Below are 13455 nucleotides of genomic sequence, written 5' to 3' on the forward strand. Positions count from 1 at the left end.
GCAAATGATGGTTTCTCCTGTCAGCTGCTGCCTGCCCAGCTGCTAAGGTCATCAAGCAGTATAGTACACTGATTTTGTTAATGTAAAGTGAAGAAAATGGTATATGTTCACAGGGAGGAAATAAATTATTTAAGCAAGCACCCATCTCATGTCACTGCCAGGGCTGTTTGCTACAGACAAACATCTCAGGTGCTTGCAGACAGCAGGGATAGGGGAGTAGGAAGCAGTTTGCAGCCAGGTTGCCTCTGCTAAACGATCGGGATTCTACAGAAGGGCAGGATCACAGCATGCTTTGCCTCCTGGTGTTAGAGTGTGGCCACTTGTCCCTTCTTGTTGCTGCAAAAACAGAACAGCAGATCTGAAGGAAACTGCTGCTTTGTAGGAAGACATCCAAGAAGGGGCAAACTCCATGCTGCAACTTTTGGAAGTGTTGTTAACACTTTTCTTTCTTCTGCAGTTCAACTGTTTGTTTATTCCTGCAGTGTGCCACCCACTGTACACAAGAATTCTGCTGAAATCAAACTTAGGGCATCGTGGTTTAACACTGACAGTTTTCTATTCCGTGAGTGGTGCAGTACCAAGACTGGATGTAACATTCTCTGTAATAGGAGAGGCCTTCCAGACTGCAGCGTGAGCACAGGTGGCATTACATGGCCATGGGGAAAACTGCTTCTTGTGCAGTGCACAGCCTGTCCTAAACATGGAGCAGATGATAGCACTGATGTCAGAGCATGGCCTGGCACCCAACTTGTGTGCTCCTGCTGGAAGGAGAGCCCAAGCCTCTGCCCTGCCTTCCCTGCAAAGAGCTAGGGTGGGAGCAGATGGGGCCTTCCCTTCTGACAGCATGGGACATTTGTGAGAACATCTCACAGCTGAATTCTGTCTATAAAAGTGCTTTATGTTCCAGGCAGAAAGCCGAGTGAGTGGAATAAGACCAAATATTGTGGTTTTGTTAAATAAGGGACCATTCACTCTGTACGTAGTACATGAGCAGTCATGTGGTCTATTTAAATAATGACAGATGTTGTATAAGGAATACTACTAGAGAGCAAGTTTGATAGCTGCACGGTGGTAGATCTAAGGAAATTCTCGAGCCCTGCAACCAGCTCGCGCCCCAACTATTGAGAACTGCTTTAAATAACCATCGCTTTTCAGTTTGCTTGGGTTCCGACGTCGTGAAACGACCAAAAGCGCTCGGGGCGTTCCCTCCCCGCAGGAGCAGCTCAACCTGCGCTCCCCGCCCCGAGAGGGCCGTTCTGCCCCCCGGCCCTTCCGCTCCCGGGGCGGCTGCGGCGTTCCGGTGCCCTCTGCTGGGCGCCCGCTGCCGCGCGGCTCCAACCGAAACGCCCGCCCACTCCTCCACGGCTGTCGCCACGGCAGCGGGCTTCTCTCCCGGCTCGTGCAGGATAACGAGTACGGCATTGACATACGGTAAGTGAAGCAAACTGCATGAACTACTGCAGCAGCAACACGGTGTGAAGTTACAAATGGTCATAGAGTGAGTAACCAAAGCCTTGCACAGCCAGTGGAAAGGTTCCCATGGGCCTTAAACTGGATCAGTATTGTTTTATAGGATGTAACAAAACCCTGTGGTCCGTTATGTCAAAGTGTCTCACCAAGAACTAATTTTAAGCATGTGTCCAGACACCGACTGCTATTCATAGCCTTCATTTACCGCAGAAACCACTCTGTTTTGGAGCACAGAAGTGTTATCCCTGCTGAATGCAGCCAACATACGCATTGCAGAACCTGCAATTACCCAGACCCTGACTATACCCCCCAAAGAGGAAACCAAGGAACAGCAGCTGGGAGGCAACGTGGAACCTCCTGGGAATGAAATCTGCAGAACGCAGATTTAAGCGGTACTTAAAATGACAGCTAAACCCAAAATGTAGCAGCATGGATTTTACATTTTGATCTTACATGAAAGTTGGATGTGGTGACCTCTTCCTCTGAGAGCACTACTGTCATCAGGACATCTTTGGTCCTAAAATCCTTTGTCCTCGTGTCCGCAGCAGCTCCTCGGCCATCCACCGCTCCTGCTGACCTCACCAGAGGCTGCTGTGACAGACCCGACCCCGAGCTGAGCCGTGCAGATACAGCATCTCTCAGATACAGCTTGAAATAACTCCAGATGTATTTCATGTCTGTCCTCCCTGTTTTAAGAGAACATACTGAAGGTTAGTTCTTTAAAAATATGAAATGAAAGCAGGCCAGAAAACAGATAATAAAATCCCTTGCTTATTATAACTAAACATAGAGTATAAAACAAAGTCAATCCAACTTTGAGCTATCCAAAAGGCATCAGCAGCAGCGTGGTGCCCCAAATCACGTAAAGTCCAGGAAGCATTTGCAAGACCTTTCTGCCTGAATGTGACACATGGAGCCTAACCATACAGAAATGCATTGCTTCCTAAATCCCCAGCACTACAGCTGTCTTCCCCCACTGCCTTTCTCTCCAATCTTTGTTTTGCAATCCAAAGAAACCTAGCCTTGTCCAGGCCCTGGACCATTTGCTGCATGAGTTAAGGCAATATTGAGATCAAACAATGTGAAATCCTCAGAGCTGTACAAATACAGGATTTCCTGCCTTGGAGCTACTAACCCGACACTGTAATACCACTAAGGAAGCACAGAGCTATGGTAAACCACATGGCCCGGGACTGGAGAAAGCAACAGAATACAACATGTGGTGTGGCTGAAAGGTGCCCAGAATGTTCGCTTTGATGTGCAACAACAAAAAATCTGTCTACCACTTTGCTTTAGAGAGGTCCGTGTTTAAAGTGCAGCTGTAATGCATCAGGTAAAACACACTGCTCTGAGGCAACATTTTCCTACCAGCTATATATAGGTTGTAACTTCCTTTTCAAAACCTACAAAAACAAATGAGAAAGCGCAGAGGTTAGTTTGTTACGTCTGATGCTATGGATCGTTTGCCCCTCAGTCAGAGTTTCCTTGGTCACCCCGCTGAGATGGAAAGAAGGGATGTGGCTGTGGATACCGCATCAGAGCAGCCCCTGCGGCCCCATGGGGCACGCACATCATGGGAACAAAAAGGCCGAGAAGGGAAACCAAAGGGAACCTGCACTCCTGTGAAAAAAGAGCGAGTCAAAGGGCGGGACGCGGGAGAGCTGACGTTGTTCTTTGAGGCAGGGCTGGGGGTTAGGAGGGAAAGGCACTGCAAAGCCTCAGTGTGTCGTAGCAGGAGGAGGCAGCACATCCAGTGCGGATGAGGGGGAGAGCACAAACATCCTGCACGGGAAAGTGGCAGAACGGGGCACAGTGGCTGTGGAAGGAGGAAGGAAGGGAAATTCCCAGTTACGGGCGGAGAAGGTTGTCAGTTGTGAGAGCAAGAGAGGGCTTCACAAGATGTCACGGGAGAGTATGAACAGAATTACCACCTACTGAGAAGGTCAGAGAGCATGAGAACGTAGTGCTGATCAGATGGAGCTTTGGCTTACACAGATCTGAGCAATTTCCGTCAAGCTGCAAGAGTAAACAGATTTTAACATCAGATTGTCACAGCCCAGTATTGCCTGATGTGTAACAGGGAACAGCTTCACTGCTGGCAATTCCAGCAACCCTGTAACTTCTGTTGGACCTGAAATGTATACAGACATCCACCCATGCTGAAACAGCTCAGATCACAGCAGCCCACTTTGTTCTGTGCTGATTGCTTACTTGTTCATTACCTCTGCAGTTACAAGAGGAAGAATGTTCCATGCTCTTTTTATGCGTGTCTGTACAGCGGATGGCAGTGAGGAGCTGGAAAGGGTGAGGTGAGGAGGGTGGATGTGGAGATGATGACGAGTTTGAGATGTGAACTTTCACAGAGCAAAAAAAATATCAGTTTCACAGAGGATAAAGTAGATTAAGACAGAGCTTGATCTGAATGGGAAGCTGGTAAAAGACAACAGTACTTTATATTCTTGTTCTAGTAGATGGATGAAAGCATTTCTGCACTCAAACAGCTGCGTCTGCTATTGCTGAATTCTTCAGCTGTATTAAAATATTTGAGACCAGAAGATCTCCTAAAAATATTTTAGAAAAGAGAGAACATGCCCAATACTGTCTTACAGAACAGAAAAATGGCCAAGAGGGAAAAAAAAACTGATCTGAAAACAACCCCCTGGCCCTGACACCAGCTCTGAAAATCCTGCTTGGCTCTGGCCATAAGCCTAACACTAACCCCGCTTCCTGCGCTCATTTCCTGTATAGCAGCCAGGAGCTCAACTTCATTGTGAAGGAGCCAGAAATCTTAAGACACGGAAAAGCTGAATTTGGTATACCAATATAAAAGAACAGAATTTTGGCCTGTCATACTGTTCGCACTGGGAGTAGCCATAACCTTTAACACTTTCTGTGGTCTGCTAATGCAGCGCACAGCACGTGACTCGCAGTCTTTTTATGCTGATAGTACAAAGCCCTTTACAACACTCCCTGTTGTGCTCAGTTTGCACCATGTTTCCCTTGTTCAGTTCTTCTGGCATCTTCCCCTGCCATTAGTTACGGGGAAACACCGTCACTGTTGCGGGCAGTTTATGAGGACATTGCAAATGACGTGCAAAACACATCAGGTTTTTACACAGCGCAAATCTATCAGATATACCCAGCAACCACAAGTCTTTGTACTTCTAGTGTAACCACTGTATCAATTTACTTCACATAAACTCTTCTAAGCAAATCAAACGGATAGCTGAACTATGGCAGCTCTACAGAGAGGTCCTATTTATGCAGTTGAAACTGTTTTTGATCTTATCAACTTATCTTTGCTAAGAAAGCAGCAAAGACCTACTTACCCTGGTGGGGCTGTGCAGCATTTCACTCAGCACTGAAGCTTGATCCCATCCATTCCATCTCTCCAAAGTAAGATTTTTGTCTTCAAACCTGTCCATCCCCCTGCTCTTTTCCTGAGAGGATTCTTGCTGTTTCTTACCAGTTTTAACCATGTGTTCTCATGGATTAACATCCCTCGCATACTTACAGATTCATAAACAGACATGGAAGAGGAACAGGTGGTCACAAAGAACTTGAGCAGTCACTTGGAAATCAGAACGAGCCACTGCTCAGTGATTCACTGGGCATGAGCGGAGATGAGGACTGGCACTGTCAGAGCTGTGCAGGATGAGGGCAGCCTTCAGTTCCCTCGGGCTCAGACATCCAGAAGTGCCTGGGTGCTCCCTGCACAGCACTCTGGGACAGGAAGCAGTTCAAAGCAGAGTAGGGAGCCCGAGGCTTTACCAGGACAGAGAGCACGTGACACCTTCTGCCAGGAACCAGAGAAATGAGTAATTCCATTCAACAGCCCACAGGCGGTGCCCTAACAAGTGCTCTTTGTGTGGGAAAAATAAGTGAGGTGGGGAATGCGACCTGATGCTCTGCAGCAGGAATGCACATTTCAGTGGTCTTCGCACATCTTACAGATGTTTAAAGCACTGCACCAAAACTCGAGGAAAAAAAACATTCAGACTTGAGATAAAAATTTACTTATTTGCACATTCTGAACTCCAAGTACAGCTAACAGCATGGTTCTGCGCTACACACAGTGTGAGGTGAGGTGCCGTTTCACTGGGTGTGAACTTATCCCTAATGTATCTCTTAACAACTTCAAGCAAGTTCAAACCAGTTCAGTAAGGAACTTCACTTCTGGACCCCCACATCTTTTATCTCAGTTATCTTCAGGTAATTCATACGCAACTTCTTTTTGTATGCCCCAATCCTGTCAGACTCCTTGGCACTGGGAGCAGGACACTGACTGCCCTGCTGTGGCACACAGCTGCCTCCAGCATTTCACACAGAAACCTGAATGTTCAGCTAGTTCAAATCATGATACAAGTTAATGTACAATTCCATCTTTTCAGACCAACCTAAACAACCAGAACTCTGCATGCCTAACAAAATTCATCATTACTGATTAAAAACATACTTAAAAAAAAAACCAAAACACTCCGCTCTTTTACTTGGACTGCAAAAAGCCAAGATGCTATTAAAAACAATTTCCTCTATAAATTCCTTTTCCCCTTCACCCAAAATACGTGCAGGATTACTGAAAACAGAACGTAAGCAATGTTTGAGCTGTTTTATTCCAAGAGGCTCTTTCTGGCTCAGCCCCGGGGCTGTGCTGCAGCAAATTCCCTTGGCAGTTTTGCTTCTAACCCAGAGAGGGCAGAAGGGCGCCCAGCAGCCGCACAGAACGCCTCCGTTCCGTGTTAGAGCCAAGGACACTACAGTGGACACATCAGTTACTGGGAGTGAATAACTCAGGCTGTCACAGCAATGCCACAAACAAAAAATGAACACGAGACAACATCTGATAAAGTCCTTTTAATGGAAAATGTAAAACCCCTTTCAACTTCAATGTACAAAGCATGTGTAACACTTGCACTTTTAACAAATTAAAGCAAGCCAATGTTTTAAAAAAATACATCATTGAATGTATATATGTATATATTTACATAGCATATTAAGTTTAATATTTAGCTTTAAAAGTTCACATAAATTTTACCAAAATGAGACAATTTTTAAATAAATTACACCTTTTGAAAACGTTTAATTGTACACTGAATAGCTTCAATAAAATACTGAAGTGTCGGTATTTAATATCTACTTTATATACTTTATATTTTACAAAGTTTACAATTATTTGGCAGTAATTTTCAGATTATGACATGACTGCTGTGCGGACTCAGCAAGATCCCAAATGCAGGCAATAGCTGGTGTTTGTGTCCTACTCTCACAGTAACTGTCTCAATGTAGTGAAAAATATCGGAATTATTTTAGCAAACTGTACAAGTCACATTTACATTTGATCAACAATATAGCATAGAATTTTGTGTTTGTTTTCTTTTTTTCCAAAAATAAATACATCATCTTAAATCTTTAACATTTAACAAACTTCATGTACATTATAATACAAGACAGCAGAACGCTGCTTTGTTGTTTGCAAGTCTAACACAGAGTCACAGTGGCTGTGATATGAAGCTCTACCGTTGCAGTGTCATTATCAATACGATGACTATATTTTCTTGGCACTGATGGTTTGTGAAGCTTTAATTAGTGTGCATACCGTTCGTCTATTAGAAAAAATAACCCCTTTTTTTGCCATTAACACAAAAAAGCAGCGAGAGCTTAGTTTTCTTCCATATCTTCCATTTCACTTTCATGAATCTTCAAAGCTCTCACCATTTCTTTAACTGCATGATACAAGATATTTTTAACCTGCAAGAACATCAGACAGTTTAATAAGACTCGCTCCTCAGGACATCCTACACGTAAATGCAGTTAGGACTAAACTGGGTAGATTTCTAAAAAAACAAGGCGGCTGAAGAATGAAGTCAGAGAAAAAGGAAACACCTTTCTCCACATTCTAAAACATAATGTGAAATAAATAAATAAATAAAAGCAGCAACTCCAGGGAGAGTCATTTACACCCCCTGGCGCTGCTGCTGCTGCTGCTCATTGTTATTCTGTGTGAACAGCAGCAAGGAGGGATCTCCACGGCTGTGCCGCACCTCAATGAGCCCCAGCATGCCCTGCCTTCACCTCCCAGAGCAGGAGTCATTTCCTACCTGCAGTTTATCATCATAATTGATTTCTTCCTTTGACAGCCTCAGCTCCTGTGTTAGGTGAAACGACTGTACAAGATGTTCTGGAGACACAAAGTCTTCGGTTACTTGAACGCAACTGTGAAAATTTTGCACCTATCCAAAATAAAAATAGGATGGCTACTGTTAGTATTTTGGGGTTTTCTACTCTACGACCACATGCTTCTCAGACTAAAGAGCACCTTTATGCTGTTAATGTAGAGAGCAATTAACTCAGACAAGCTGGCTTCTGGTGAAAGGTACACCTGGGACGATGCACGTTTGCCTCTGCTCTGGTGCTTCTTCCTGCAGCTGGCTCTGACATTTGCTCTACATACCCTCCTGTGCCATTCCCCCCTCTGTTGCTGCCAGCATTGCTTCACGGCCACGTCCAGAACAGCATGCTGGGCCTTGGACCAGCACCTCAAGTACACACACACACTGGGGCTGTGCCTGAAGTGCCAGGCAGAACTCGCTGTGCTTGCTGGGAAGGAAGTGCAAGTCAGTATATTTCAAAGAAAAAAAAAAAAGCCACGATCAGAGGGCACGTCCAGAAGGGCAAAAAGCACTTCTTGTTCCTTTAACCACTACTTTTACAGATGAAAGGTGTCTATGAGAGAAAGAGACATCATCTGCTGCCATTAGGTCCCATCTGGAGAGGCAGGAGACAGGAAAACATGCTCCCTGGCTGGGCCCTGGCTGCCAATTCCTGTTCACCTTCTTCCAACAAATATACTACAGCGCTTCACCCCAAACCTCTACAACTTGTACCATTTCTTCAGCACATCAACACTCTCCTCTCCCCATATTCTAAAGCCGCTCATCAAGTTGTGCAAGCTCAATTCTGCAAACTTACCAAGTTCTGCGGTGTTTGGAGGGCTGCATCTGCTACTGCAGCAAACAGTCCTAACCCTGCTCCATACTGATAAGAGCTCCAGGGATTTTAAACCCATGTCTAGCAACATCAAGGTGTTTTTGATGTACAACCCCAAGTTTCTGTCTGATGCCTGACATTCAATGAACCTTTGAGACCTCCACAGCTGAGGACATCATTTTAAAATTATTCTTCAAAAACACTGCCTGGTTTGCTTTTTGCCGCATGCAAATCCCACCCAGCTCTTTCACTTTCTCCTCACTAAGACGAGATGTTACCAATTCAGTTTCCTTCCATTACAGAACTGACACTATTTGTTGCTGTTACATCGCTCATTTTGCTGCTCCTTACGCCTTCTTCCCAGGCAGTGCCTGTCTTATCTCAGGGGAAGGCAGATTTTACCTTGCCTGCCTGCTAACACAGGAATGCCCCCGACAGCCCACAGGCAGTTCTACTTGTATGCACTGAATACCGACTGAGAATGACACACACACAAGTATGTTTAGCAGCGACTCCCCTGAGGCCCACAGGGTGAGGATGACAACACTCCCACGGCTGTGCCAGTTCCTGCCGAGCTCACAGAACAGCTTCACCCCCTGCCCACAGAAAGCAGCAGTATCCCCTTGGCCATCCTGGAGCACCAGTAGGGCAGGAGGACAGGACTAGGGCTGCCCTGTTCTCAACTGCTCCCATCCTGTCCTCATGCAGAGTCCCCAGCTCACGCTCTGCACACACAAGCCCTGGGCCCTGTCATCACTGCTTATCAGAACATCTCCAGGATGTCGTACTACCTGCAGCAGGTTATTATACAGTGTATAATCCTGCTGTTAAATCAAGATTATGCAGCTATAAAAAAACAACATTATAATAACCTGTTCTACTATGAACAATTTTTGCATTTAGTCTAAACAACACATTTCCATCACTGACTCAAGCAGCACTATCTTTCAATTTATCACTACAGTATTTTGCAAATTTGGGTATCACCAAACTAAGACCAGGGAGGGCACCCCTGGAGGAAGACAGTGACAAAGGATGACTCAGTACGGAGCCACAGAAAGGGTGTATCTTTCAATAGAACAAAGTCACTGTTTCAGCTAGGAACTCTTGCTGGAGAGCTGAGGGCTCCTTGACACAAGCACTGGACAAAGAAAGAGATCCCCTATTGGTACAGCTGAGAAAGAGATACAGTCCTAACCAAGCAAGACTCAAGGTATATCCAAGGACATATCCGTACAGAGACTAGTTCAATGCCACTGCTTTTCGGTTTGTTTTTAAAGGAAGCAAAAGGAACAGTATATGCTACCATAAAATACTAACAACAAATTAAGCCAGATGCAAATCCATAGAAGCTAGAAAGAAAAGACAACAAAAAAATCTAAAAAACCTCTGCCACATTCGAGCTGAAAAATTCTAGGGCAGCAGTCAGAAACATGAGACAAGAAACCCAACTGGTTCCAGGATGAAAGTGTCTGACTACACCGCACAGTGATCACAGGCAAATGGGCTCTCTACCTCCATGCACTGGCCTCATTTCCTCTGTTCCACAACATTACAGATGAGCAAATAAAAATAAAAATGTTAATTTACCACCAAATTTACTATCAACTGTTACCCAGTTTTAGCCATTAAAGATTCATTATGTGCATGTAAATCTAAAACACTTAACATGTAAACCTGAAATGCTTAACATGTAAACTTAACCTGGTACATATTCTTGTTCAGACTTATTTTTAAGTGTTTAAACACATTTTGTATGTGTGAAGTGTTGGTACTGATCCCTAAGGTCAGTATTTATACATCTTTATATAGAGCACCATATACGTACATGAAAGAACACGATGCTTTCATTTCCTCCTACGTGGCAGATTCGCAGGAACTTACTGAAGATGAAAAGGTTCTCAGCTTCACCCACTAAGGTTTTAAAAACACCATGTTATTAACTCCTTGGTGCCAGAAGCTAGAGCATTACCACTTCAAAAGCAATCTGGAGTTTGAAGCCAAGGAGATAAAGATAACAGTGGTCTTATTTTTGGCTCTGAAACCTACAGACTGCAGTGAGGCCTGGAACAGTCTTACAACTTCATGTTTTGTATTGTGTACCTTATATAAATGCCTCGTGCTTTATAAAACAATTTTCTCTGTATGTTTATGATTCTCTGTGGGTTCCCTTTTCAGTCTTGTATCTGGGATGATCTCCTTTGTTTCAAGAGATCAGAGTAAGGTTAACGGAGAAGACAATACAAATCCTACTGACTCTGGGAATACAAATTGCTACAGCCTAACAAAGCTAATACCAACAAGCCAGACATTCCTTCACCCTTCTGTAAAGGCTTAAAATCACCAGCCCCTGGAGCATGGCATGGGGAAAGGCAATCTGCAACCCAACATCTGATAATTTGGGTTCTCTCACTTTCTTTGGCACAAACAAATCCACACAGATCATCTGGGGTTAACATACCATCACGTGAAGCCCACCTTAAGAGAAAAACGACAGAGGAAACTAGTCTGGGAAAGGGACTTTTTGCTTTCCAAGGCCAGTAAGACTGGAAACTTGACATTAGTCACTGCTATGACATTTTTTTTATTTTTAAACACAGAAAACCACACTGCATCAGCATAGCGAGCCACTGCTCCCTCTGTGCTCCAAGGAGATGGTGCCTGGAAGCTGCTCTGCAGATCAGCAACCAAACAGCACTGTCTTCAGAAAGACCTGACCTTGCTTGAACCCAAGAGCAGATCACTTATAAACCTTTAATAGCAAGATGGTTTACAACCCCTACTGCAGGATGGGGATGCTCCTCACTCCCTGATTGTCAGCCGTCTAATTGTGGTGCCTGGCAGATGGGAAGCAGCAAGAGAGCAGGCCCCACTTCTGTTTTAACAGGACAAAATTGACAGGGGAAGGAACAACCAAAGAGAATCATCTGGTGAAAAATTCTTTGGTGATAAAAAAATCAAAGTAACAAAATGTATGTGCTGAGGACAAAAGCTTGCTACACAAATCCATATTATGTTTCTCCAGAGGTGCTCTATTGATAATACTTCTTATTACAGAACTGCAAATAGGATCACACTAGCTGCTGCCAAAATGAAACTGCTGCTACTTTCTGATGGTAAGGAAAGCTGCTGCAGTCAGCTGTTGCTGACTGATGTACCTTCTGTGTACAAAGGAACTTACTGAGCAGTGGAAAACCAACACCCAAATTCTGCAGAACCATCTTGCTAATTACACCTAAGCTTTCTCCATAGTTCCCCTATGGATGAAGGCAGAAAACAAAACAACACCTGACATCCATGTATTCCTCTGTTTGGGTTCCTTCCCTGCCTCTCCAGGGCTAAGTTAACCTTGGGTCTACCTAGCCCAAGTAAATCTAAGGTAGGTTAGGGAAGTTAACCTAACATTGTCATAACTAGCACCAGTTTATTTAGAAAATTTGCAAATGAAATAACATGTGGAAAAGGGGGATTTACTAATAATCTGAACACTCTTTCATTTTAAAGGAAAAATCGAACAGTTTACATATCAAGTGCTGAAATTCTTTGTTAGTAGCAGCTAGCTATCTATACGAGCTGGTAAAGTTTATATAGCATTCCTATGCAATAATAGCTACCAGTAAGAAAATAACATCTGAATTATTTTATGATATTTATGTTATTTAATCCTGCACGTCTTCTAACATGAGTACTTTACCTGATGAAGTGCTCCTGCTGGTAGAATAATAGCATCACCAAGAAACTGAATAACGGTACAGGTTTTTACACCATACTCCTCAAGAAGTCTTTGGCGAAGTTTTTTGTTCACATACCAACTCTGATCACGTATTGGATCGTGCTCTGGTAAAACTTCTAAGCCTTGCTCTTTTGCTATCTGTAATACAGAAAAGATCTCAGTGACTTTTAAAAGAAGCTGAACATTTGCAGGTTACTTAGAAAGCAAGAGTATCATTCATGATCAACATTAAAAAAATAAAAATACTTCCTGACACAGTGGTACTGCAACAACCATTTCTTATTAAGTTAATCACAGGGGAACAAGCATCACCCTTAATCAATTGCTAATTAATAAATCATAGTGACTACAGAAAAAAAACCAAAACATATCCAAATCCATCCATCATGACTAAAAGTTCCTCTTCTGTTTTAAGTTTGCTGCTTCCAGAGATTCACAATGTCCCTTGGTTGCTCTGGCAGAAGAAACTACAAATAACATCCATTATCCACCTATTCCATTGCATTCACCAGTTTCTTCATCACAGCCACTCCGAGCTCTTTTTACCAAACTGAAAGGCCATCGTTTACTTTATAAGCATCACATTTTTCAATAAGCAGAAAATATTGGATGTATAATTCATAGCCTCCTGGAATTAGCTGTGTTTTTGTTCACTACTGCTCATTTTCTCCCACAGTTCATCTTGTCAAAGAGCAAATGTTCGAGTCACCAGAGGACAGTTCCCATGGGACTGAAACCCAGGCATACAGTCCAAGAGAATCTTTCTGCTACATTTCTTACGCATTTGCTGCTTGTAGTAGAGACACTGGCCTCCAGCTCCTTTACAGAGCCCTTTAGTTTAGGCAGCTAAAACTCATCAAATTACTGCCACAGTAGAAGAGAAAAGGGTTCTTTTGTAGATTTTTCCCATGACCAACTGCTTCAGTGATATTTTGGTATTTCTAGGTCATCCATCACGACTGTCTTCTAGAACACAAAAACATGCTGAAGGCAGGGCTCAGAAAACTGCCTCCAACATGGTATCTCTGTGTAACAGCACTGATTGCTGCCAGCAGGCCAGTGGCAGACATTCATCCTATGTTTTAAGACAGAACCTGAGAGGTTCTAAGTTGGCTCTGACTTGCTCATCACATGCTGCATAAAGAAGATCTGCACAGTAGCTAATGTTGCAGAATTCTGCCCTCGTGTACATTATCCCCATTGCTTTCCTCTTCACTAAGAGATGAGGAATGTTGTTCTTTGTCTGAGCTAATGCAGACTAGTGC

General features: G+C 43.8%; 1 protein-coding gene across 3 annotated transcripts in view; it reads right to left on the reverse strand.

Moving 5' to 3' along the window:
- Positions 1 to 6309: 6309 nt before the first annotated feature.
- The window catches only part of JMJD1C (jumonji domain containing 1C), a 145899-nt gene continuing 138753 nt past the window's right edge, over positions 6310 to 13455 (reverse strand). For all 3 annotated transcript variants that reach the window (XM_031602836.2, XM_090144859.1, XM_031602837.2), the window contains 3 exons: positions 12152 to 12328; positions 7569 to 7700; positions 6310 to 7218 (listed from right to left, as the gene is read on the reverse strand). In XM_031602836.2, the coding sequence (XP_031458696.2) occupies positions 7129 to 7218; positions 7569 to 7700; positions 12152 to 12328 (399 nt within the window). In that variant the 3' untranslated portion in view covers positions 6310 to 7128. The remainder of the gene's footprint in view (positions 7219 to 7568; positions 7701 to 12151; positions 12329 to 13455) is intronic.

Source organism: Phasianus colchicus, chromosome 8 (assembly GCF_987193195.1).
Source record: "Phasianus colchicus chromosome 8, bPhaCol1.hap1.1, whole genome shotgun sequence".
Taxonomy (NCBI): Eukaryota; Metazoa; Chordata; class Aves; order Galliformes; family Phasianidae; genus Phasianus; species Phasianus colchicus.